This window comes from Rhinoraja longicauda, chromosome 12 (genome assembly GCF_053455715.1).
Source record: "Rhinoraja longicauda isolate Sanriku21f chromosome 12, sRhiLon1.1, whole genome shotgun sequence".
Classification (NCBI taxonomy): Eukaryota; Metazoa; Chordata; class Chondrichthyes; order Rajiformes; family Arhynchobatidae; genus Rhinoraja; species Rhinoraja longicauda.
In genome coordinates this window covers 28,942,158-28,970,089 of record NC_135964.1, presented here as the reverse complement: position 1 = coordinate 28,970,089, position 27,932 = coordinate 28,942,158, and the positions used below count along the sequence as shown (strand labels likewise).

Genomic DNA, 27,932 nt, shown 5'->3' with positions numbered 1-27,932 from the left:
CCCCCCAAAGCAGCCACACACCTCCCGTACCCGCCCCCCCCCTCCCCTCCCATGCTCCAGTTGCTGCGAGGAGGAGGAGGAAGAGTCGCCGTGCTTGCGGGTCTCGTTGTCCGACCGCCGATCGGTAGGTTCCCGTGAGCTGCGCAGCCGCAGGCCCGGCGTCCGCCCTGCGGCCTGTAGCCCGAGGCTGTGGAGCGGCCTGGTCCGGGTAGGGCCGCCCCAGCGCCAGCGTCACGGCAGGATTGGCCATGTGAGAACGCTTTCTGAGGGGGAGATGAGGTGGGATCCCCACCCACCCCCACCCCCCGTCCCGGTGCAGGGACTCGCCGTCCCGCGGGGAGAGGGAGGGAGGAGTCTGGGAGCCATGCCTTGTCACAGGGACACAGAAGTTGTGGTGAGTGAGGAGAGAGTTTGGGCCCGCGCTCTCTCCCACAGTGTCGGTGCGTCTAATGCCGGGAGGTGGGATCACACTCGGGACGACTTTCTCAACCAGCACAAGCACAAGGGGCTGAATGGCCTAGTTCAGTTGTAAATGTTCTTAAATCCTTTACATCCATCTCAGAGTTCAGTTGATTTGCTGGACTGCAGTGTTCCTGATAGTATAGGCACTCCCCTGCCCTGCTTGGGTGTCCCAGGGTGGACTGTGCACCAGCAAACTCCAGCCTTGCAGGTCAAACTGGGAGCTGAACTGTACTCAGCTGCTGTCTGCACTTCCTGCAGTCCCTGACTGAGGGGTGGTTACATTCTGGGTCAGGGCAAAGTCCACAGTGGGATGAGCACGGGCACAGGTCTGAAGCTGTAACACAGTTGAGCGGACGGGATTGCCATTCCTACAGCAATTAAATATTATAGGACAAGGGTAAAACAGCAGAATAGTGAAGGCTGTAGTACAGAATCCGAGTCGTGCACAGAATATTAAAGGACAGTAATAGAATAACCGACTGAGGTAGCAAGGTAGCTAACATCTGACATGAACAAAAGACAGCACCACCACGATCCAGCAAAGAGGATAGACAAGGATCAGGGAACCTTGGATGACAAGAGAGTTTAGAGATTTGGTTAAAAAGAGAAAGGAAACAAAAGTATAGCTTAGAAAGATTAAATCAGGCAGATTCTTTGCGGAATATAAAGAAAGCAGAAGAATACAAAGGCAGAAAATTAGAAGGGGCCATGAAATGTCATTGGCGAGTCAGATTAAAAAGAATCTCAAGGGCTTTTTATACATTCATTAGAAAACAAGAGGGTAGGACCACTAGGATAAAGGAGAGAAGTTATACAGGGAAATAGGACGTAGATGAGGTACTAAATGAGTACTTTACATCTGTATTCACCTGAAAAGACTGTTGGACGGAGTCGAAGGAAGAGAGAAAGGGACAGTTGTTGCATCTCCTGCGGCTGCAGGAGAAAGTACCGGGGAGGGGGTGGTTTGGGTGGGAAGGGACGAGTTAACTAGGGAGATGCGGAGGGAATGGTCTCTGCGGAAAGGGGCGGAGATGGAAAAAGAGTAAAAGGTTTAACAGTGATCTGAGGACAAACCTTTTCACCGAGAGGGTGTTTGGAATCTTTCTGAAGGAGTGGTGGAGGCAGAGACTCACTAGCATTTAAGGATCTAGGCAAGTATTTGAATCACCAAGGCATAGGAATTTCAGGGTTCAGGTTCTGGTCAATGGGATGAGTACAGATGGGTACTTGCCGGTTGGTGTAGATGTGGAGGGCCAAGGAGCGTCTTTCTGCACTGCATGACTCTATCCATGTTACTGTCTCTTCTGTTTTTGGCACCAAGTCCAAATCAGTCCAACGTCTGATTTTGATATTGGTAGACAGCATCAAACTCTTCAGTGTAAGCAGTGCTTCAAGTAAAGAGAGAAAACCAATGCTTCTACTTTCTTAGAAGGCTTAGGAAGTTTGGCATGTTCCCAACAATCCTCACCAACTACAGTTGTGCCAGAGATAGCATTTTATCGTGATGCATCGCAGCATGGTTTGGAAACAGCTCCATTCAAGACCGTAAGAAATTGCAGAGCTGTGGATGTAACCCAGACCCATCATGCAAACCAAGCTCCCTTCCATTGATTCCAACACTTCACGCTGCCTCGGCAAGGTCACCAGCATATTCAAGGACCAATCTCTCACTCCCTCTTCTATCAGGCAAGAAGTACAGAAGTTTGAAAACGGCATTCATCCAGATTCAGTGACAGTTTCTTCCCAGCTGTTGTCAGGCAACTGCACAGTCATCTCACCAGCTACATCTACCTCATTGGAGACCTTTAAACTATATTTAATCAGACTTTATCTTGCACTGAACGTTGTACTGTTCATTCTTTATTTGCGCACAACGAACGGCTTGATTGTAATCATAATCTTCTTTGACTGGTTAGCACGTAACAAAAGCTTTTCACTGTTCTTCCGTACACGAGACAATAACAATAAACTAAACTAAAACTAAAGTAAATGGTCAACAAGAAAAACCTCCTAGCCCTTTTAATATTATAAAAATGATTGCACATCAAAAGGGAGTTATAGAGCATCAGGTGAATATGTCCTGAGCTGATGATCGACTTTATTAACAACTGTGGCTTGGACACGACACCAGGTCCGACCCAAAGATCAGCCATACGATGTCTGGCCTCACGCTAGACCGTAGCTTACTATCGCAGAATATGGCATCTTCCACAATACAGCTTCGATTCTAAACTCGCTTCCCAATCCATATGCAAAATTCACATATTTCAACATATGTGTACACTTTGTACAAATACATGAATAACAGCCATTTGATTTGTTACAGTAACAAAAATGGCCCTAACCCAACTTTCAAGTACTAAATGCTTTGGAGGATATCAGAAGGTGTACGAGCATGACAGGTGAGTGAGTTTATTTCTTTTTAGTTCCATGATATTGTTAGATAGTAATTTGCAAGATTTTCTTCAAGACACAAGGATCTACATACAGTGTCTTGAAAATCCTTGTTTCTTTGATCTTCAACCGTACATTGTTCCTGTTCTGAACCATCCGATGAAGGACCTTTGCCAGTTGAATTCTGTGGAATTGTTCACGTCTGATCTTTTGCACTAAACTTCTGGTTTGTCATTAACATGCTCAAGCATATTTAGCACACTGCTCTGTTGATATATTAGATGTTGTTTTAATAATTATTTGTAGATCATTGCCTCCTTTTTAACCTTTCGTAATCAACCTTGGGGCAAAGACAAAGCTTGTCACTTGTTTACAGATTCAGTAACCAATGGCCATGACATACATACAATTTTAATTAAGGGTCATGTTAATATTACATCCAATGTGCTGTCTTCTGTCCAATCAATTTAATATCACAGTCTATCACTATTAATGTTGCATGCGATAGCAAAATGAAAGCTGTAAGGCCATATTAATGAATCTCAACCTATAAACTTTGCGTAAGTGAATTTCACAAATACAGTGGAATACTTTTAAACTTCCCCAGCATGCTAACAACACTTCAGCAACTTTTAATTGCACTGTAACTGATTTGGTTACATTTTAATGCTGCTGAAGACATGGATCTCTGTGCAACTGATATCATTGCAACATTTTTGATGCAGTATTTCTAATAGAACTCAATGGAGCCTCCTGCAATGTGATCTGATCAGCAATGGATATTTATGACTGGGCTGAGGCATAAATAGTTCATTTTCAGCTGGGAAGCTATGCCTCTCGCAGTGTAATCAGTGTTATGGGGAACAGTATGTGTGATGCTACCATAAAAATGCTGAATATATCTCATCTATCAATTCACAGATTTTTGCTCCTTTTCTTTTAAAATGTTTCTGCAAGTTTCTGCCTACTAAAATGGCGCCATGACATACTATGGTTTTTAGGGTCAAGTGGTCTATCTTGCTCTGCTCTATTATCTTTGGTTAAAATGCAGACACTTGAGGCTAGTAATCTTTGGATTGCTCCTGGTGCCTCATGAATGGTAGCTTATTCTTCATGGTGAAACTAAAATGTATAAAAATACCCTTTAATAAAATCTGACAATGTGCACTTTAACCACGTGTGATTTTTTTCTATTATAAATCTCAAATTGTGGAATACAGAGGGAAATAAATAAATGATGGGTGTTTGTCCCAAACATTATGGAGGGCACTGTAAGCACTTCAGATATTTTAGGACTTCACCATCGTCTATATCTGGATTTAGATCAGTAATTAGTGTTTATTTTCCACTGTCCGGTTCTTTCTCATGGGCAAAACACACGTTCTGCATTGTTCCTGCTCCAAGCAGTCTTTGAGATGACCTTTGCAAATTAAATTATGTTGTTGTTTCCAAATTGATGTTTTACACTAAATTTAAATAATTACTGCTATTTTGGTTCTGCTTGCTTTCTATGATTAAGCATATTAACCTCACAGCATTGCTGACATATTAGATGTCATTTTAATAACCATTTGTATGACTAAATTACCTTAAATGCATTCATTAAAATTACTGCAATTTTTTAAACACTTCCCTCCCTTCCCCCCACCCAAACCTTTTAATTTCTCTTAGTCAGCCCTGGGACAAAGAGAAGGTTTGTCGTTTGATTATAGACCCTGGAACGAATGGTTACCATTCAGATGCAGTTTAAATATAATAGGGCCAGAGAAATAGTCCCTTGAAATAGAATAGAAATTGAAAACAGTCCCTTCAGCCCATTGTGTCAATCACTCATTTACGCTGATCTTATCCTAACCTGTTATATTCTCGCCAAATACCCTTTGCGCACACACACCCTCTAGCAGACTAGCAGACCCATGAACCGTCATCCTTTCCTCACCCAGCCACCGTTGGGTCTTCCTGTCCACAGCTGACCTCATAGCATCCAGAGCTTTTGAGGGCATGGGAGATAAGACCCCAATCCATTTACTGGCACCTTTGTTTCCCTGTGTCCACTGCTATCTTGAATCTTAACATTTGCAGTTGACCAGCTCTGGAGACCTGGCGTTGGCCACGGCTCTCTCTTCCTCTCCTCTCTCCTCATCCTCCTCTCCGGCCTTCGGGTATGAGCAGGGCTTGGCGGTTTGTCTCTTGGAGGGCGGGTTACCTGGGAAGGCGAGCCAGGCCTGCTGCCAGGTGACAGTGCAGTGCCATGTTCCTTTCCTTCCTTTCTGCACATCAGTTCTCTTTTGAAAGAGTTACTTTCATGTCACAACTCTGGCATCTTGACCTGGGTCAGTTGTACCTGGGTTGTGAGGGGCTGCTTCAGAATTTGTTTTCCCTCTGGGATCTGCAGTTGCTCTGTCTGAGGTGCACACTTGATTTGCTTTATTACTTCTCCAGTGGAGTGAAACGTTTTGCCAACAACGCCACACCACATTCTATTTACTAGAGACCTTGCCCAGGAACCGTACATCATTTTCTGTTTTGGCATTAGACCACAGGGTTGTGTTGCCATGTTTTAACAAAATTTATATTTTGTTTTAAATGACAGCTCGGAATTGAAATGCAAGATGCGGTTTGGAATCTACTTGCCTCCAAAGTCAGAGAGTGCAAAGTGCCCAGTGTTGTACTGGCTTTCAGGTAAAATGGAACGTATCAAAACAATGTGTATTTTATACAATCTGCTCATTTCTGACTTTGCACACAGTGCCCAGCTGTGTGGAGGGTTCTGTACCTCACGGGCACATTGTGATGTTGGTATATGTTTATTATTATCACACGTATTGAGATATAGTGGAAAAACATTGTTCTGTGTGCTATCTAGCAGATCACATCATACTTGAGTGCAATTATATCATGTGTGACTGCAAAAGGCACAAAAATAAAAAAATAGTGTGGAATAGAGTGCCCTCCATAATGTTTGGGGAAAAGACCCATCATTTATTTATTTGCCTCTGTATTTCACAATTTAAGATTTTTAATTAAAAAAAAATTACATGTGGTTAAAGTGCACATTGCCAGATTTTAATAAAGGCCATTTTTATACATTTTGGTTTCACCATGTAGAAATTACAGCAGTATTTATACATAGTCCCCCCATTTCAGGGCACCATAATATTTGGGACACAGCAATGTCATGTAAATGAAAGTAGTCATGTTTAGTATTTTGTTGCTTTTCCTTTGCATGCAATGACTGCTTGAAGTCTGCGATTCATGGACATCACCAGTTGCTCGGTGTCTTCTCTGGTGATGCTCTGCCAGGCCTGTATTGCAGCCATCTTTAGCTTATGCTTGTTTTGGGGGCTAGTCCCTGTCAGTTTTCTCTTCAACATATAAAAGGCATGCTCAATTGGGTTCAGATCAGGTGATTGACTTGGCCACTCAAGAATTTACCATTTTTTAGCTTTGAAAAACTCCTTTGTTGCTTTAGCAGTATGTTTGGGATCATTGTCTTGCTGTAGAATGAACCGCCGGCCAATGAGTTTTGAGGCATTTGTTTGAACTTGAGCAGATAGGTATCTATACACTTCAGAATTCATTATGCTACTACCATCAGCAGTTGTATCATCAATGAAGATAAATGAGCCAGTACTTTCAGCAGCCATATGTGCCCAGGCCATAACACCCCTACCACTGTGTTTCACAGATGAGGTGGTATGCTTTGGATCATGGGCAGTTCCTTCCCTCCTCCATACTTTGCTCTTGCCATCACTCTGATATAAGTTAATCTTCATCTCATCTGTCCACAAGTCCTTTTTCCAGAACTGTGGTTGCTCTTTTACGTACTTCTTGGCAAACTGTAACCTGCCCATCCTATTTTTGCAGCTAACCAGTGGTTTGCATCTTGCAGTGCAGCCTCTGTATTTCTGTTCATGAAGTCTTCTGCGGACAGTGGTCATTAACAAATCCACACCTGACTCCTGAAGAGTGTTTCTGATCTGTCGGATAGATGTTTGGGGATTTTTCTTTATTATAGAGAGAATTCTTCTGTAATCAGCTGTGGAGGTCTTCCTTGGCCTGCCAGTCACTTTGCGATTAGTAAGCTCACCAGTGCTCTCTTTTTTCTTAATGATGTTCCAAACAGTTGATTTTGGCAAGCCTAAGGTTTGGCTGATGCCTCTAACAGTTTTATTCTTGTTTCTCAGTCTCATAATGGCTTCTTTGACTTTCATTGGCACAACATTGGTCCTCATGGTGATTAACAGCAATAAAAGTTTCCAAAGGTGATGGAGAGACTGGAGGAAAGACTAGGTGCTGAGAGCTCTCTTATACCTGCATTAAGGAGGCAATTAAACACACCTGAGCAATTACAAACACCTGTGAAGCCATGTGTCCCAAACATTATGGTGCCCTGAAATGGGGGGACTATGTATAAACACAGCTGTAATTTCTATATGGTGAAACCAAAATGTATAAAAATACCCTTTAATAAAATCTGACAATGTGCACTTTAACCACATGTGATTTTTTTCTATTACAAATCTCAAATTGTGGAGTACAGAGGCAAATAAATAAATGATGGGTCTTTATCCCAAACATTATGGATGGCACTGTAGCTACAGGAGAAAGTGCAGATTAAAAAAAGGTGGAAGGGCCCCGACAAGGTAGATTGGTAGATCAAGAATACATCCTCAGAATATGAGGTCCGTTCAAGGGTCCTGTAACAATGGAGATGAAGATGTGAAGCTATTCTTGAATCTGATGGTACGTGTTATAGGGATGGGTGGAGGGCCAAGCAGATGGCACCTGCTGTGATTAGCAAATTATGTTTAAATAGAACTGGTTCATCAACTACTGGAAAATAAAATGCTTCGGTGTTATCCCTTTGGCACTGTACCAGTTGCTTCTAGAATATTTTTAGCTATGCAAGAATAATGGAAATTGTTTTGAAATGAGGTTTCTTGCGCTTGAAACTGCTGGGAAGTTAAGAGTTGTGGCATCCTTTTACATGTCTGGTATTTTCCTTTGATCTTCAATACAAAGTTCAGTAGGAGTGAACCAAGTCCCTGGTTCACCGAGGTATCATAAAAAAAGCTGCAACAGGAGCTGGCCATTCAGCCTCTTGTCCTCTCTGTCATTCAATAGAATCAATACTATTCCAAAATTACTCAAGGCCATTTTCTTGCCCTATCCACATAATTCTGGATTTCCTGATATAGATTAGATATCTACCACTCAGCCTTAAACTGCCCTCGCAGCTCTCTGTGGCAAGGTGATCCAAAGACCCATAACCCTCCAGGAGAAGGTGTTTTTCCTCATACCAGTCTTATTTTGGGTGCCCCCTTATTATTAGACCAGGCACTTGGGGCTCTTGTCAGGGGAAATGTGCACCCTGTCTAGCCCCCGAGAACCTTACATGCTTCAATAAGCATGGCACTCCTGCTTCTAAATCCCATTCTCAACCTCTTGTCATAGAAACATAGAAAATAGGTGTAGGAGGAGGCCATTCGGCCCTTCGAGCCAGCACTACCATTCATTGTGATCATGGCTGATCGTACCCAATCAATAACCCGTGCCTGCCTTCTCCCCATATCCCTCGATTCCACTAGCCCCTAGAGCTCTATCTAACTCTCTCTTAAATCCATTCAGTGATTTTGCTTCCACTACCCTCTTTGGCAGATAATTCCACAAATTCACAACTCTCTGGGTGAAAAAGTTTTTTCTCAACTCAGTTTTAAATGGCCTCCCCTTTATTGTAAGACTGTGTCCCCTGGTTCTGGACTCGCCCAACATTGGGAACATTTTTCCTGCATCTAGCTTGTCCAGTCCTTTTAAACATTTTATATGTTTCTGTAAGATCCCCTCTCATCCTTCTAAACTCCAGTGAATACAAGCCTAGTCTTTTCAATCTTTCCTCATATGACAGTCCCGCCATCCCAGGGATCAATCTCGTGAACCTACGCTGCACTGCCTCAATTGTCCTTTTAATATGCTTAAGGAAAATCTTATTGTCTCCTTTTATATTCTCTGAATTTATTTTCTAGTTTTGTTGTCTTTTATTTTGTCCTCTGCTAGATTCTGAATTTAACCCAGTCGACCCTTAACTTTTGCTTCCTTACATATCTGTTCTTTCAAATTAATACTCTTTAATTTCCTTTGAACTAATTTCCTTAGTTCATCAACCATCCTTACAGGAATACTTTTTGCTCAGTGCCATTAAATGTCTACCACTGCTTGCACATTGTTTTTCTTGTTAATCGCTTTAGGCAACTCTCTCCGAACTCTATCCTAATTTCTTTATTTAAGTTACTCACAAATGCTATTGATACGGAGATACTGTAGACTTGGGGACCTACATCAGGGATTGGAGCAAAAGCTCTTGCAAAGATTTAAATGGAATGAGGAAAGTGGATTAGGGCTCGTTTCAGGCTGATGTGTGATGGGATGTAGTCTATATCAGATCACCTAATCCAGTCTGAAGAAGGGTCTCAACCCGAAACCTCACCCATTCCTTCTCTCTTGAGATGCTGCCTGACCCGCTGAGTTCCTCCAGCATTTTGTGTCTACCTTCGATTTAAACCAACATCTGCAGTTTTTTTTCCTACACACCTAATTTCTTCTTCTTCCACTCACAACTTACAGCTGCAATGCCAGGACTACTCCAGAACTCTTGTGTCAGCATCTCTCCCCCCCCCCCCCCCCCAAATTTTATCTCTTCCCCTCCTCAAGCAATTTCCAAATGTAATAAACTATATGAGGACTGAGTCATCTTTGGGAAATTAAACTGAAATGCATAACCTTAATCCTAATGACAAATTTTAATTCACATTTTCCACAAATATACATTTAATCGAGAAGTAACTTCATGGTTCAGGTAGCATGAAAGCAGGGGAATATAATTATATCAAGGAGTCATTACAGGGAAAATGATAACAACACAAAATTGAGGTAATTTCATCTGAATGCACGCAGTGTTTATAGCAAGATAAGTGAATTGTTAGAATAGATAGAAATAAATTGTTGTGGCATGGTTGAAATGTGGCCAAGACTGGGAATTAAATAATTTTAGAAGAGCAGGAAATAGCAAAGCAGGAGCAGTTCTGATGAGAACGGCAGAAAAGAGAGAAGATCAGAGCTCTAACAATCAAGTAGTAGAGTTAGTTTGGGAACAGCCAAGAAACAGCCAGGAGAGGAAAAGGTGTGTGTTATTTCCAGGCCCCCAAATAAGATATAATATACATTGAAAAATTTGTAATTGAGAAATTAAAGACCCACGTTAGATGGATTATATAGCAGTCATGGGGTGCTTTAATCTGCACTTAGATGTGGAAAACCAAATGACCAGTTATACTGTGGAGGATTGATAACTACACTCGGAAAGAAGGGAGAGCGAGAGATCAATAGGGTCTCACTAGCACATGGTTAGGAAAGGTTTAGAGAGTCAAATGCAGGCAAATGGGACTAGCTTAGGTGGCAACCTGGTCTGTATGGACGAGTTGGGCTAAAGAGCCTGATTCTGAGCTGTATAATCCTGAATCTTAATAGGTGCCAAAATGCTCAGATCTATTCTTAACTATTCCTGAAAGTGCAGAAAATGGTGCCAAGGTGACAAATACGCCTTGATAACTTTGAGCAACAGGGCAGACACAAGGGGCCAAATGGCCTCTCCTGTTTCTTAAAATTAGTTTCAAACATTTAAAAGATTGCCAAGGATGAACAAAAGACGTTAGAGAGAAAAAACAATATGGGAAGTAGGAAGAAATATCAAAACTTTCGAAAATTTGTTGAAGATTGTAAATAAAAGGCAAGAGAGTAAGAGAACGGTAAATGTGTCCTTTTAAAGGTTGAAACAGGAATAGGTATAATAGAGAACGTGCCTGATTTAAAGTGGAAGACAAGTAATACACAAGCAATACTGGGGTTAAAGGATTTAATGAGGGCGAGGCAGTTAAAATGAAGCGAGATACTGAGGTGATGAATTGGAGCAATTAAAATGTCCTTTGTTGTAGTGATATGTTGTTTGTAAACGGCTGAGGCTCATTCAAAAAAAATTATTTTAGCTTCAATGAACTGAAAAATCACTTGAACTATGACAGCAAAAGGAACTAACTGCTTGAGAGAGGTTACCTCTAGTTTTCGTTGACCATCCACCCAGCTAAATCATTATGTAGGTGCTGTTAGACAATAGACAATAGGTGCAGGAGGAGGCCATTCGGCCCTTCGAGCCACCACCGCCATTCAATGTGATCATGGCTGATCATTCTCAATCAGTACCCCGTTCCTGCCTTCTCCCCATACCCCCTGACTTCGCTATCCTTAAGAGCTCTATCTAACTCTCTCTTGAATGCATTCAGAGAATTGGCCTCCACTGCCTTCTGAGGCAGAGAATTCCACAGATTCACAACTCTGACTGAAAAAGTTTTTCCTCATCTCAGTTCAAAATGGCCTACCCCTTAGTTGTCTAAGCAGAATAAAAATATCCTTGGGTTATTTCAGTGCATGATTTCTTTTATTGCCTTTTTGCCTTGTACGGTGTGAATAACTCCAATTTATGTAGATCCTGTTGAAAACTCCATGGATTGGTTCACTGGAGGATAAAGATATTCAGACAAGTTAAGGGACGTGAATGACTTGGAAGAGACCACAGGGTTTGAAAGGAGAGAGGTAGAGGGTCTGGAGGGGGCTTGGATTCATCAAGATGCACCGTCCCACTGCTCCATCAACCACTGCTCCATCAAGCACCATCCCATTGCTCCATCAAGATGCACCATCCCACTGCTCCATCAAGCACCGTCCCACTGCTCCATCAAGCACCGTCCCACTGCTCCATCAAGCACCGTCCCACTGCTCCATCAAGCACCATCCCATTGCTCCATCAAGCACCGTCCCACTGCTCCATCAAGCACCATCCCACTGCTCCATCAAGCACCATCCCATTGCTCCATCAAGCACCATCCCACTGCTCCATCAAGCACCATCCCATTGCTCCATCAAGCACCATCCCATTGCTCCATCAAGCACCATCCCACTGCTCCATCAAGCACCATCCCACTGCTCCATCAACCACTGCTCCATCAAGCACCATCCCACTGCTCCATCAAGCACCGTCCCACTGCTCCATCAAGCACCATCCCACTGCTCCATCAACCACTGCTCCATCAAGCACCGTCCCACTGCTCCATCAAGCACCATCCCATTGCTCCATCAAGCACCATCCCATTGCTCCATCAAGCACCATCCCATTGCTCCATCAAGCACCATCCCACTGCTCCATCAAGCACCATCCCACTGCTCCATCAAGCACCATCCCATTGCTCCATCAAGCACCATCCCACTGCTCCATCAAGCACCATCCCATTGCTCCATCAAGCACCATCCCATTGCTCCATCAAGCACCATCCCATTGCTCCATCAAGCACCATCCCATTGCTCCATCAAGCACCATCCCACTGCTCTCCTTCTTCTCACAACCTTTAATTTTTCTCTCATTTTTAACTCCACTTTGAAAGCTGCCGTTAGATCTATAGCTACCATTTTTACCCTGCAGTTCATTCTGAATCCCAACTATATGTTGCGTTTCTAAAATCCATGCATTGACTCTGATTCTTACTTTGGAACAGAAGATGCAGCAGCAGAAATCTGCCTTGTGGCCCCTTGAGCATGCACCACCACTTGTCAGGGTCATGACTGAACAGCCCCCAGCTCTACTTTCCTGCCCTATCCCCAGGACCCTTGACTTCTTGCAGATCCAGAGGTCTATCCATCTCTGTCAGAATGAGCTCAGTGACTGAAATTACATAGTCTCCAGGGTAGAGCATCCAAAGGTTCACACTCCTAGCCCCCCCCCCAGTAAGTGAGGATTTTCTTTTCTCGCTCTCCTAATTCTAAAACTCCCCCCCCCGGTTTAATACTCAGGCTTGGGCAACGTTATGTAGGTTTTGATGGGATGATCTGCCATTCTTCTAACCTCTAGAGAATGCAGTCGCAGTCTGTTTGATCTTTGCTACAGTAAACCCACTGTCCCTTGAACTAGTCTGGTAAGTCTTCACTGCACTCTCTCTGTGGCAAGTTCATCTTTTCTTGCACAAGGAGCCCAAAACTGCAGGCAATACCCCAGTTGCACTCTCACCAAGGACCCATACAATTTCAAGAAGACGTCCTTACTTCAGCAATCACACCACCTTGTTCTTCTGCAAGTCATCTACAATCCCTTCTCTCAGGTTATCAATGCTTTAAACATGTGGAACAGATTTTCTGCATCTAAGCATTTCATCATCTTAAACAACTCTAACAAATCTTCAATGGTACCTCTGTCCTAAGCTAAACAGCTCCAGCTTCACGGCAGTCCATTAAATCTGGAAATAAGCTCCTATGTGCATTCCGCAGTCAGAAAGCTGTATTTACCATCTCAGAAATTGCTGTGGTGTTTGTGTGCATCTGTGTGAGAGTGATGATGGGAGAGCTGTTTGTGGCTTTACCCTGGTGCCGTTGTAGCTGCAGTGAATGAGATGCTTTGTTGGATTATCTCAGCAACTGCATCCAGTACTCACCAGTAAAAATATCTGTGTTTAAATCAGTAAGTCACTTCACGAGAAACCAAAAATTATTCATCATTTGCAGTGAGGTCTGTTTTGATATTGCTGCTTGTGGAAGATGGGAATGTTCACAGATGGTTGCCGAAACATTCAGTTCCATTCACAACCTCAGCAAATACAGCAACCCCTGCCTGGAATCAGCAAAATCTATTCCACGTGCAGGCAGGCAGGGATTGGTAAGTGGCAGGCACAAATGCCAGTCAATGACATCTCCTGCAAAGGAAAATCTAAACACCCGTTCCTGACATTCATTGTAACTACAATCGCCAACTCCCCACCGACATCTTTCTTGGGAGTGACCAGACACACACCTGGACAAAGCCTGTAAATACTGTGGATTCAAGTGCGTGTCAGAGGCCAGCAAGAATCTAGTTCAGATGCTGGAATCCAGTCATGCCACCGCTTTAGTATTCCATCAGTTTAGTTAGACCTGTTGCTGAGTCTAGAGAATATATCCCGGTCACTGTCATGAATGGGCTGCATGTAGAGTCCTTTTGGACAAATATATAGCATTAAAAGTAAATACTATAGATTGTGTGAATGTTAAAGTAAGAAGGAAAACTTCAAATTTTACCTGAGAAAATATATTTTGTGTTATAAAATATCAAGACCTTTAAACAATCACAGAAATCAGGGAAGGCCGTTGGGTCGAATGCATGTGCTAATGCTCACTCACAAATGGAACTACCTGCTCTTATCCTTCCCCCACTTCCTACCCATTGTTGTTTTTAAATTAATTGTTCTGTTACCTTTAAATTGTCCCGTAGTTTCTGCTTGAACAGCCAGTTTCCAACAATGTGCCAATATATTTCCCTTTTTTAAATCTTTACCAAACCCCATAAAAACTTTCAGTTTCCCTTTCAATGTATTTTTTAAAATGTTGAAGACTAATAACATTGTGTTCCAGTAAAACCTCCAACTTTTCTTCATAACTCAAAATTCCATCATCTGCAATTCTTTCTTTATCTCCAAATCGTCATTCTACTTTTTGTTTTGGGGGGGGGGGAGGGGGCGTAAAATCAGTGCCCAAAACCATATGTGACATTCAAATCATAGCTTAATCAGTATTCTATGAAATTTTAGTATGGTCTTAATATATATTTTTAATTCTGCATGCATTTTATGGGCATTTTTATCAGCCTGCCATACTTTTACAGATCTTTTTATCGCTAGCTCTGAATATGTAGACTCCTGGGAGATTTACTTTTCGTTTACTGCTTTCACAAAGGTCATTCAGATCATTTTTTAAGCATGAACAGATTTGAAAATTCTTGTTTCTCAGTTGAGTCCTCTCTTGGTTTCCTGTAGGATTAACCTGCACAGAACAGAACTTCATAACCAAAGCATCCAGTCAACGGGCAGCCGCAGAGCACGGTCTCATTGTCGTGGTGCCGGACACCAGTCCTCGTGAGTAACAAAACCACCCAATTCTCCTCTTCACACTAGATTGAGACACAATTGAATCAATGTCAACAGCTGTTGTGTAAATCGGTTGTTGACGTTGAAGTAAGTGTGCTGCAGCAGTTAAGAAGTTTCTGCCATTTATGGTAAATTGAATGTAAAAACCATTAAGTGGTCTTGCGAGAAGAGCCGCTGCCTCACACCGCCAGAAACCAGACTTGGATAATTTTAGATTTAGATTTTTTAGATTTAGAGATACCACGTGGAAACAGGCCCTTCGGCCCATCGATCCCCGCACATTAACACTATCCTACACACACTAGGGACAATTTTTACATTTGCCCAGCCAATTAACCTACATACCTGTACGTCTTTGGAGTGACCTCAGCTGCTGTCTGTGTGGAGTTTGCATGTTCTACCTGTGACCGCGTTTGAAAAGTCCGGGAGCAGAGCAAGGACGCCCGTTGGCTGAGAAGACAAGTAAGTGCTAATTTAAGTGAGAAGTCAGGTAAATTGGACAATCAGGCAATTTAATTGGTGATATAAGCAAGACTTGCAAAAGGGTGCAGCCCTGTCCGGGTGCAGCCCAGTGAGGGAAGTGCGAGTCTTTGGCTGCGAGTCTTCGGTGAGGAGGATACAATTGTTTTAAGACACAAGGTAATGGCAGAAAAGTTGGTGCAGTGTGTTTCCTGCAGGATGTGGGAAGACAGGGACGTCGCTGGAGCTTCTGGGAGCTACACCTGCAAGAACTGTGTCCAGGTGCAGCTCCTGAAGGGACGTGTGGTGGAGTTGGAGAGGCAGTTGGATGACCTCAGGGCCATCCGGGAATGTGAGAGTTTCCTCGACAGGACCTATTGTGAGGCTGTCACGCCAAGGGTCCAGGTCGAGCGAAGGTGGGAGACTGTTTCAGGGGGGAGTGGACGAGGACTACAGCGGGAGACTGTTTCAGGGGGGAGTGGACGAGGACTACAGGAGACCCCAGTGGCTGTGCCTATTGCAAATAGGTATACCCTCTTGGGAACTGTCGGGGCAGAAGACGTTTCCAGTCCAAGTGGCGGACCTGTTGGCAAGGATACTCGACAGGGGAGACCGAAGTCAGGAAGAGCCGTAGTGGTCGGTGACTCCATAGTCCGAGGGACGGACAGAAGATTCTGTGGCAGCAGGAGGGACTTGAGGATGGTCTGTTGCCTCCCTGGTGCCAGGGTTCAACACATCACGGAGCGGCTTCAGAAAATCCTAGTGAGGGAAGGCGATCAACCTGAAGTCGTTGTGCACGTGGGCACGAATGACGTCGGGCGGAAGAGGAAGGAGGTGCTACAGCGGGAGTTTAGAGAGTTGGGAAAAACACTGAGAAGTAGGACGTCGAAGGTGGTTATCTCTGGACTGCTACCGGTACCTCGTGCTGGTGAGGCCAGGAACAGAGAGATAGAGGGTATGAATTTATGGCTGAGGGGCTGGTGCAGAGAGCAGGGATTTAGATTTCTGGACCACTGGGATCTCTTCTGGGCTAGGGGTGACTTGTACAAAAGGGACGGGTTACATCTTAACAGCAGGGGGACAAACATTCTGGCAGGCAGGTTTGCTAGTGTGACACCTGTGGCTTTAAACTAAGTAGTGGGGGGGAGGGGTTAACAAATTGTGAATATGAAGATGAGGTAAAAGGGAATACAGGAGATATTGCAAAAGACTCGGAAGAATGGGAACAGAAGTTCTAGAGGGGAAAAGAAATTAAGGGCAGGGCCAATTATGACCGATGTGAGAGGGGAGGTAAATACAGAAGTTAAAGTGTTGTACTTAAATGCGCGTAGTATAAAAAATAAAGTGGATGAGCTTGAGGCTCAGTTAGTCATGGGCAAGTATGATGTTGTAGGGATCACTGAGACATGGCTACAAGAGGACCAGGGCTGGGAACTGAATATTCAGGGGTACACAACGTATAGAAAAGACAGACAGGTGGGCAGAGGGGGTGGGGTTGCTCTGATGGTAAGGAATGATATTCATTCCCTTGCACGGGGTGACATAGAATCAGGAGATGTTGAATCAGTATGGATAGAAATGAGAAATTGTAAGGGTAAAAAGACCCTAATGGGAGTTATGTATAGGCCCCCAAACAGTAGCCTCAAAATAGGGTGCAAGTTGAATCAGGAGATAAAATTGGCGTGTCAAAAATGTAATGCTACGGTGGTTATGGGAGATTTCAACATGCAGGTAGACTGGGAAAATCAGGTTGGAAATGGACCCCAGGAAAGAGAGTTTGTAGAGTGCCTTCGAGATGGATTCTTAGAACAGCTTGTACCGGAGCCTACCAGGGAGAAGGCAATTCTGGATTTAGTGTTGTGTAATGATCCTGATCTGATAAGGGGACTAGAGGTAAAAGAGCCATTAGGAGGCAGTGATCACAACATGATAAGTTTTACTCTGCAAATGGAAAGGCAGAAGGGAAAATCGGAAGTGTCAGTATTACAGTATGGCAAAGGGGATTACAGAGGCATGAGGCAGGAGCTGGCCAAAATTGACTGGAAGGAGGCCCTAGCAGGGAAGACGGTAGAACAGCAATGGCAGGTATTCCTGGGAATAATGCAGAGGTTGCAGGATCAATTTATTCCAAAGAGGCGGAAAGACTCTAAGGGGAGTAAGAGACACCTGTGGCTGACAAGGGAAGTCAGGGACAGCATAAAAATTAAGGAGAGGAAGTATAACATAGCAAAGAAGAGTGGGAAGACAGAGGATTGGGACTCTTTTAAAGAGCAACAAAAGTTAACTAAAAAGGCAATACGGGGAGAAAAGATGAGGTACGAGGGTAAACTAGCCAATAATATAAAGGAGGATAGCAAAAGTTTTTTTAGGTACGTGAAGAGGAAAAAAATAGTCAAGGCAAATGTGGGTCCCTTGAAGACAGAAGCAGGGGGATTTATTATGGGGAACAAAGAAATGGCAGACGAGTTAAACCGTTACTTTGGATCTGTCTTCACTGAGGAAGATACACACAATCTCCCAAATTTTCTAGGGGCCGGAGAACCTAGGGTGATGGAGGAACTGAAGGAAATCCATATTAGGCAGGAAATGGTTTTGGGTAGACTGATGGGACTGAAGGCTGATAAATCCCCAGGGCCTGATGGTCTGCATCCCACGGTACTTAAGAAGGTGGCTCTAGAAATAGTGGAAGCATTGGAGATCATTTTTCAATGTTCTATAGATTCAGGATCAGTTCCTGTGGATTGGAGGATAGCAAATGTTATCCCACTTTTTAAGAAAGGAGGGAGAGAGAAAACGGGTAATTATAGACCCGTTAGTCTGACATCAGTGGTGGGGAAGATGCTGGAGTCAATTATAAAAGACGAAATTGCTGAGCATTTGGATAGCAGTAACGGGATCATTCCGAGTCAGCATAGATTTACGAAGGGGAAATCATGCTTCACAAATCTACTGGAATTTTTTGAGGATGTAACTAGGAAAATTGACAGGGGAGAGTCAGTGGATGTGGTGTACCTCGACTTTCAGAAAGCCTTCGACAAGGTCCCACATAGGAGATTAGTGGGCAAAATTAGGGCACATGGTATTGGGGGTAGGGTACTGACATGGATAGAAAATTGGTTGACAGACAGAAAGCAAAGAGTGGGGATAAATGGGTCCCTTTCGGAATGGCAGGCAGTGACCAGTGGGGTACCGCAAGGTTCGGTGCTGGGACCCCAGCTATTTACGATATACATTAATGACTTAGACGAAGGGATTAAAAGTACCATTAGCAAATTTGCAGATGATACTAAGCTGGGGGGTAGTGTGAATTGTGAGGAAGATGCAATAAGGCTGCAGGGTGACTTGGACAGGTTGTGTGAGTGGGCGGATACATGGCAGATGCAGTTTAATGTAGATAAGTGTGAGGTTATTCACTTTGGAAGTAAGAATAGAAAGGCAGATTATTATCTGAATGGTGTCAAGTTAGGAGGAGGGGGAGTTCAACGAGATCTGGGTGTCCTAGTGCATCAGTCAATGAAAGGAAGCATGCAGGTACAGCAGGCAGTGAAGAAAGCCAATGGAATGTTGGCCTTCGTAACAAGAGGAGTTGAGTATAGGAGCAAAGAGGTCCTTCTACAGTTGTACCGGGCCCTGGTGAGACCGCACCTGGAGTACTGTGTGCAGTTTTGGTCTCCAAATTTGAGGAAGGATATTCTTGCTATGGAGGGCGTGCAGCGTAGGTTCACTAGGTTAATTCCCGGAATGGCGGGACTGTCGTATGTTGAAAGGCTGGAGCGATTGGGCTTGTATACACTGGAATTTAGAAGGATGAGGGGGGATCTTATTGAAACGTATAAGATAATTAGGGGATTGGACACATTAGAGGCAGGAAACATGTTCCCAATGTTGGGGGAGTCCAGAACAAGGGGCCACAGTTTAAGAATAAGGGGTAGGCCATTTAGAACGGAGATGAGGAAGAACTTTTTCAGTCAGAGAGTGGTGAAGGTGTGGAATTCTCTGCCTCAGGAGGCAGTGGAGGCCAGTTCGTTGGATGCTTTCAAGAGAGAGCTGGATAGAGCTCTTAAGGATAGCGGAGTGAGGGGGTATGGGGAGAAGGCAGGAACGGGGTACTAATTGAGAGTGATCAGCCATGATCGCATTGAATGGCGGTGCTGGCTCGAAGGGCTGAATGGCCTACTCCTGCACCTATTGTCTATTGTCTATTGTCTCCCTCAAATCCCCCCACAACCCAGAGGCTTGCGAGTTGATAGGTTAATTAGGGGCAGTCAACCTCTCCTAGTGTGTGGGTACGTGGTACAGTGTGGAGAATAAAATGAGTGTGTGTAGGATTATGTAAATGGGTGGTTGATAATCGGTGCGGACATGGTGGACTTAAGGGCCTGTTTCCATGTTGTATCTCTTTAACTTGATTAATCCATTATGTTTACACATCAAATTTGGTTAGTATCTGAGCAGCTTTCTGGTTGACCAAGGTGTGTTGCCATTGCAGGTGGCTGCAATATTGACGGTGAGGATGAGAGCTGGGACTTTGGTACAGGAGCTGGGTTTTATGTAAATGCCTCCGAGGAACCTTGGAAGACTAACTACCGGATGTATGCCTATGTGACCGAGGAGGTACGTCGATCAGTGGCTGGGCTGTTTAGAAGCACAAGGTGACCTGTTTAATTTTGAAATAAATACATTGTTTCTGTTGAGACTGCTGATCATGGCAAGGCTCCCAATGAACCGTGGGACCACACAGGTTAGCTTTCCCAGCTATCCACTGCGGTGGTAGTGGATGGCCCAGAGCAGACCACTGGATGGGAGGAATGGAGGAGGCATGCTTGGCCCTACATGGAGAGATACTAAGTAGTTTACGCCATCAGATCGGCCTGCTCTTTAATGGCATCAACAACCTATACCTCGCCTCGTTCACTGCCGAGGTTCCATTTGCTCAGTATCCTGACCCAACTCAAACAATCTGATGGGCTGTTGGTCGTTTAGTTCTTGTCTTGGTGTAAGTTTTGTGTCAATTTTGTTATTCTAACTCCTTCACAGAACAGTGGGAATGGATTTATTAAACGCTACGATATTTTAGTGTCCTCCCTAACGGAAGGATTACTTGCATATTATCTCTGTAGTAACCCTGCCGCCACCGGTTTTGGACCCATCGCCTGTCAGAGCCACTCTGTGCCAGCATCTGTCGTGGTGCAGGACGCGGCAATTCTTGTTAATCCACGTGCTCTCCTTGGCAAACAGCTCACTGCCACCTCATCATTCTGCTGCCAAGGATGTGAGCCAGGCAGTCAGCCAATAACATAAAGGCACCAAACTCCATAGTACCTGAATTCTAATTGAAACTCAATGATCAGAAATGGTTGCTTTTGCTGCTGTGTTTATAAATTTCTCTGCTTTTCTTGATGCACCTGCCAATGGTTAATGCCATGACCACTCTTTTAATAAAATGAATTCTAATGTGTCGGATGCTTCAGAGCGAAATTTTCTGTAAAGCCGTTGTGGAGTTTACCCCTCTGCAGTTACATTGCCGCTCGCTGTCACATATCTGCACATCTTGATTAAGGTTTCTAATGCAGTTTAGTGACTCGTTACTGTTTTCTTCACAGTTGCCTCGTCTCGTTGATGCTAATTTCTCTGTGATCTCTGGGAAGATGTCCATCTTTGGCCATTCAATGGGTGGTCATGGGGCATTAGTTTGTGCTTTGAAAAACCCTGGAAAGTACAAGGTACGAGCACTTTTTGGTATCTGCCTTATTTACAACAAACAATTTCTATAGTCTCAAATCCTGCTGTTGGATAACACGGGATGCCACCTTAATACAAGCTAGTGCAAAGTTGCTGATGTATTGCATGATAAAATGAAAGGTTTCAAAATGGGTTGGTGCAATGCCTTTACGTATACAAATCCTTGATCTACTGGTCTGACTTGGAAAAGATTTGTGATTTCTCAGGTAAAGAAACTCACCAAAGGTTGCAGCTGAACAGTCCCCTCATTAGTGGCACTACTGTAGTGGTCAGTGTGATTGTCCCATGCAGTTGTGCCCTCTCACCAATGGCACTGCGATAGTGGTCTGTATGACTGTGCCATGCAGTTGTTGTACCCCCTCAGCAGTGGCACTGCAAATAGTGAAAGTATTGAAAGTTGGGATGCTGGCAGTTAGTCTTTCTCTATTTCAGTACCCATCTGGCTATCACTGGTATCTACAGTGTCCACTACCATTGCTAGTTGCTCTTGAGTCTTCTTGTGGAAAATGTCATTACCTGGTTCTTAGGTGCTGCATTCTGCCAGCCATTATTGGTCCAGCAATGGCAGAAACTCACTCAAAGGTTGAAACAAGAAACCAATGAGAGTAGTATTGCAGTATTGACTGTTCACACGAATGAAAACAAAAATAATATGTATAGCTTTATGAAGTACAAATGTAAAATATTCTGGCAATGCTTAATATCAGTATCATTTATTTGGATTTCTGGTCACACCATTACAAGAAGGATGTGGGGGTTTTGGTGAGGCGCAGAAGAGGTTCACCAGAATGCTGTCTGGATGAAAGGGTATTAGCTATTAGGAGGTTGGACAAACTTAGATTGTTTTCTCTGGAGTGCCAGAAGCTGAGGCTGACAGTAGTTTATAAAATTATTTGAGACAATAGACAATAGGTGCAGGAGTAGGCCATTAAGCCCTTCGAGCCAGCACCACCATTCAATGTGATTATGGCTGATCATCCTCAATCAGTACCCCGTTCCTGCCTTCTCCCCATACCCCTTGACTTAGAAGCATAGATACAGTGAACAGTTTCTTTTCCCCAGGGTGGAAATGTAAAATATTAGAGGGTATAGGTTGAAGGTAAATGTGACACAGTTTAAAAGAGATGTGCAGGGCAAGTTATTTTGCACAGAGAGTGGTGGATGCCTGACATGTGCTGCAATGGGTGGTAGTGGAAACAGACGTGATGGTGGCATTTAAGAGGCACTTAGGCACATTAACAGGCAGGGAATGAAGGAATATGTATTGTGTAGGCAGATGAGATTAGTTTAATTTGGCATCATTGTCGTTGAAGGTCATGTCCCTGTGCTGTATTGTTATGTTCTATTTAAAACCTGCATAAAAATACACATTCTTTTTTATGTTGCCTTGGTTAACAATTGCCATGCATATTTTTGTATTTTGTATTTTGTGAAATGCTTGTGCATTTTAAGAAACATCAAGTTGGATACTTGTACTATTTGGTGTACTGCAAAGTGTGTAATGATCTCACAAAACTATACAACATGAAACAGCCCTCTGGCCCAACTTGTCTATGCTGACCACATTGGCAGTCTGGGCTTGTTCCATTTGCCTGCATTTAGTCCATATTCCTCGGAATACTTCATTTCCATATATCGGCCCAAATGTCTTTTGACAGTTTTAATTGTATCTGCTTCTCCAGCTTCCTCTGGTAGCTCGGGGATTACCGTGTAAGTGAAATCTCTCAGCTCTCACATTAAACTGATGCCCGTTAGTTTTAGATCCCTGTACTCTGGGGATAAAGACTGTGAGCCCCTTGTGATCTTGTGCATCTCAGAAATGTCACCAATCAGCAATGTCACACTCCATGGACAAAGGCTCCAGTTTATCCAGTCTCTCCCTATAACTCAAGCCCACAAGTTCAATCACCAGCCTTGAGAATCTCTTCTGCAGCATTTCCAACTTAATGACATGCTATGGCTGGGTGGCAAGAATTGTACACAGTGCTCCAAATGTGGTCTCACCAATGACTTGTACTCAATAACCTTCCAAATGAAGCCAAGCATGCCAAGCACTGCCTTCACCACCCTGTGCATCTGAACCACCATTTTTTTGGAACCATTCACGTTCTACAGTGAGCTCTGCCATTTACTGTGCAAATCCCATACTGTTTTGACGTACAAAGTACAACACCTCCCTTGTCAAGCTAAATTAATTTGCCATTCCTTGGCTCACCTTCCCAACTGATTTAGGTCCTGTTTAAACTTTGACATCCTTCCTTCCTGTCCACTATGCCACCATTTCTGGTGTAATTTGCAAATATACCAACATTGTCATCCAAATTCTTGATGTAGATAACAAACAGCAGTGGACCAAGCACTAACACCTGCAGCACACCAGGGGTCACAGGCCTCTAATCAGAAAAACAACACTCTACAACCAGCCTTTGACTACAACTAGTCTTTGACTCCTTCCTCCAAGACAATTTTGAATCCAATGGGAACAACAGCCACTGCCCTGCACTCATCAATCCTCCTGGCTGTTGTCATTCCTGATCAGAAAGGAAATCCTCCTCCCCCCTTACCTGCATCCCTCAATGTTCAATGGTGCTTTATTGTCACATTTGCTAACAGACAGTGAAATATTTTTTTTGCATACAGTTCAGTAAAGTATTGCCATACCGAAGCACAATCCCTGATTTACAATGTACAGAAATAGTCCACTGAGGCCGCATGCAAGAGGCGCCAAGACTCTTGTGTGACCTAAACAAACCACGTTATAAGGCATACTGGCAATAGCATTACCTTATAACATTATAACAGAGACGAAAAATTAACGTATTTCTCCTATTGATTCCTCATAACACGTGGGCAGTCTGTGTCAGCAATGGCTCCTATCTGCAACCCCGTGCTGTGCCCCTGGGGGCAGAAGGCATTTACTGGCTACCTGGGACCTGATAAAACCAAGTGGGAGGTAAGCTCGATTTTCACTTCTAGTCTCTGTTGAATCTTTGATCCCTCAAGATGCAGGCTCCATGAAGCATCCCTGTGCCCCTTGGCAGGCCCAGATTGTTTCCACTTGGTGCTGCCCAGTACCGACTCTTCTTTGAATCGAGCGGGAGTGTCCAATTTCCCACTGCAACGTGAGTGTGAGAGGCATGTCCAATTTCCCACGTCGCAGCGTGAGTGTGAGAGGTATGGTCTATGTTACGGCTGACAGACTGAAGCCTTCGACACTCTTGCACCTGTATCCAGCTCAGACCCCCAGGCTGCAATTTATCTGAGCCCAAACCAAGCCTTTCTCCTCTCCTATGTTTCAATTCTGTATTTGTAGTAGTTCAGTTCTCTAGAAGGAAGTGCTTCCCACAGCACCTACTTATTAAAATCCTCATCATCTCGCTGGTTAAGCCCCAGGTGCACCAGGCCAGACTGACGCACAAAGCTGACCCACACAGAAGCTGATTGTGGCTTCTGGGTGACCTGACTGCTACTGTGTGGCTCATCCTGCTGCAGCACAAATAATCCTTTTCACATCATCTGGAAAATAGTTTTATAAGCAAATTGTGACATATGTTTGGATTTCTTATGGTTAATAAACTGCAGGTTACCGTGTCTAGAAATTGTGAGCAACCATTAATTGTGTTTGTAAGCCAGCCGTTAAACCAATGTGTGCTGACGTGTTAAAGTATGCCGTTCATTTCCGCAGACGTATGATGCCACCTCTCTAGTGGGATCCTATTCCGGACCTCACCTGGACATCCTCGTTGACCAAGGAAAGGACGATCAGTTCTTGGTGGCTGGACAATTGCTCCCTGATAACTTTATCAAGGCATGCACTGAGAAGAAGATTCCAGTTGTTTTTCGGCTCCAGGAGGCAAGTGTTGCAGGCTTCATTAGACACCCACTAGGCATTGGCTTTGTGTGTTAAAGGGGCAAGTCATCCAGTCAGTGCACAGTCTTCTCATCTCTAGAGCCCTCTCGTCAGTAGTCAGGGATGGATTCTTTGTGACATCTTTTTTGGGCTTTTGACAGCTCCCAGTGGTAAAAATATCTCTCAAAGTTGAAAAAAAAAGTAAAGATACTGCACTTTGTGAAAGTGGCATACATTACTGGAGCAACTGAGCCACAGCACTGAAAACATTGAGAAAGTATTGTGATTTTAAAACAAGTTTTCCTAGAGTTATCAAACATTTACAGTTTGCTATTGTATCTCAAATATTTAATTAATTATCTTAAAATATGGTTGATAATGTAATCTTTGTTTTTCTCTAGTTTTGACAAGTTTCCTATTTTTCTTTCTTCAGGGGTATGATCACAGTTACTACTTCATCGCTTCATTTGTTGGAGACCACATCAAGCACCATGCAAAGTATCTCAATGCTTAGGCACCAGCATTGATGAATGTCTGATTGTACCTCCCCCTCGTGAAAGATAATAGTTCACCATATTTTGGTTCAATAACTCCTGTCCTTGCCCTTCCCTACACAGTGGCTGCCGGTACTTTGAGTTGATCTGCAACAAGGAGTTTATCCTCAGCTAGCCAGCCCTTTGGAAATCATTGTCATTGATTTGCTTTATAAAATCAGAGTTGTTATTATGTTCATAAGAACAAAGCTGAAATAAAGTCGAGAATAAAGTCAATGAAACTGGGTTTGGGTGTCTGTGTGCAACAGGACACTGCCATAAAGCAGTCATCTAGATGAGCTGTGGAGGGCTGCCTCGCCCCTGGTCTCAGCGAATCCATACCTTCCGAGCTGGCCCAGGGGCATCTGGCAGTTTAATGACCTTGCCACTGGGATGTGATAGGAGGGAATGGGAACTGCCCAGTCTGCTCCAGTTGAAAGCACTTCAGTTCCACTTCAAGAAACTAATTTGTCTACCCAATCTAGGCCTCGCATCATTTTATATACTTTAATCAGATCTCCCCTTAATGTCCGGCATTCTAGAGAAAACAATCCAAGTGTGTCTAACCACTCCCTGTAGCTAACACCACCTAATCCTGGCATAATTCCGGTAAACCTCCTTTGTACCCTTCCCAAAGCCTTCATGTCTTTCCTGTAATGGGCGATCAGAACTGCACGCACTACTCCAAAGGTGGCCTAACCAAAGTATTATAAAGCTGCATCATGATTTCCTGACTTATACTCAAGGCCCTGACCAATGAAGGCAAGCACACTGTATGGAATTCTCTGCCACAGAAGGCAGTGGAGGCCAATTCACGAGATAGCCCAGCTGATAGCGGTTGTGCAGTAGAAAACAGAAACAGAAAACAGATGTTTTCAAGAGGGAGTTAGATTTAGCTCTTAGGGCTAAGGGAATGGGGTACTGATTGTGAATGACCAGCCATGATCACATTGAATGGCGGTGCTGGCTCGAAGGACCGAATGGCCTACTCCTGCACCTATTGTCTATTCTTTATTGTCTATTGAATCATGGGATATGGGGAAAAAGAATGAATGAGGTACTGATTTTAGATGATCAACCATGATCATATTGAATAGCGGTATGGCTCGAAGGGCCGAATGGCCTACTCCTGCACTTATTTTTTCTATGTCTTCATTGCTACGCTATCTACTTGTGTTGCCAATTTCATGCGCTTATGGACTAGGACCCCAAGATCGCTCTGAAAATCAATGCTGTTTCAGATCTTCCCTTTAATTGCATATTTGAAATATGGCAACTCTGTACTGCCTCAGGGAAGTCTATTCTTACACTACAATTGTTGCACTTTTGTATTTATTTATGATTGAGTTTATGTATATGAATTTACTGAGGTATGCAAAACAATGAATTTCACTGTATTAAGGTGCATTTGACAATAAAGTACCATTGAACCATTGATATAGGTAGATAATAGAGAGACGAAATCAGGTTATCGCACTGGGGGATTTCAATTCCCAAATAGTTTAGTTTATTATCACCTGCACTGAGGTACAGTGAAAAGCTTTTTTGTTTTGTCGCGTGCTATCCAGTCAGTGAAAAGACTATACAAGATTACAATCAAACCATTCAGTGTTGTGATGGGTTGATAAGGGAATAACGTTTAGTGCTAGATAAAGTCCGATTAAAGATAGTCTGAGGGTCTAATGAGGTAGAGGGAAGGTCAGGACCGTTCTTTAGTTGGTGATGGGATGGTGCAGTTGCCTGATAACAGCTGGGCAGAAGCTGTCCCCGAATCTGGAGGTGTGTGTTTTCACACTCATTTTTAACTGTACAAATTTACAAATATTAACTGGGATTGTTCTAGTGTTGAAGACCTAGAGGGGCGGAATTTTGAGCAGTGGGGCCATGTTAGCAACAGAAGGGCCTTGGACAAATTCAAGGTTCCCAGGAGGCAGGACAGGTGGTTAAGAAAGCAAAATGAGTGCCTACCTTTGTCAGCTGGAGCGTGGAGTAGAATAGCAGAGGTGTCATGGTACAGCTTTATAAAAGACAGTCACACCACGGTGGAGTACAGTGTACAGTCCCGGCTGCTACGCAAAAGGAAGATTTTATCAGGATGTTGCCTCGGATAGTTTTTCAGTCATGAAGTTACATAGAGTTTGGTTCCCTTGGAGTGGAGGAGGCTGAGGGTGGAGGTATATAAAATTCTGAGGATCACAGATAAGGGAGATAATTTACCACTTTTCCCCCTTGCAGGGGATATTGAATAGTGGTTGGAATCTAGAATGCCCTGCCTGAGTCAACGACTCACAACTATACCAAGTATCTGGAATCACCAAGGCTTAGAAGACATCTCTGATCAGTGGTGGACCAAGGAGATCAGTGGCAGGACCTTTGTTGTTTGTAGTATATACTGTAAAAATAATGTGGATGAGAATGTAGATTGGCCGAATGGTAAATTTGAAGACGACAGGAAAATTTATATTGGTTTATTATTGTGATGTGTACAGTGATATG

General features: G+C 43.6%; 1 protein-coding gene across 3 annotated transcripts; it reads left to right on the top strand.

The window, feature by feature from the left end:
- The first annotated feature begins 3 nt into the window (after window positions 1-3).
- esd (esterase D/formylglutathione hydrolase) lies at window positions 4-25,678 on the top strand. Of its 3 annotated transcripts, none has more exons than XM_078409349.1 (9): window positions 4-124; window positions 2,789-2,864; window positions 5,450-5,538; window positions 14,742-14,840; window positions 19,801-19,925; window positions 20,915-21,034; window positions 23,908-24,006; window positions 24,739-24,906; window positions 25,337-25,678. In XM_078409349.1, exons 1-9 carry the CDS (start codon window positions 52-54, stop codon window positions 25,415-25,417), a joined length of 930 nt encoding a protein of 309 aa, XP_078265475.1. In that variant the 5' UTR covers window positions 4-51; the 3' UTR covers window positions 25,418-25,678. The 3 variants fall into 3 exon arrangements, with proteins under 3 accessions (XP_078265475.1, XP_078265476.1, XP_078265477.1); XM_078409350.1 differs by lacking the exon at window positions 4-124 and adding an exon at window positions 148-250; XM_078409351.1 differs by lacking the exon at window positions 4-124 and adding an exon at window positions 352-394.
- The last annotated feature ends 2,254 nt before the right edge of the window (window positions 25,679-27,932 follow it).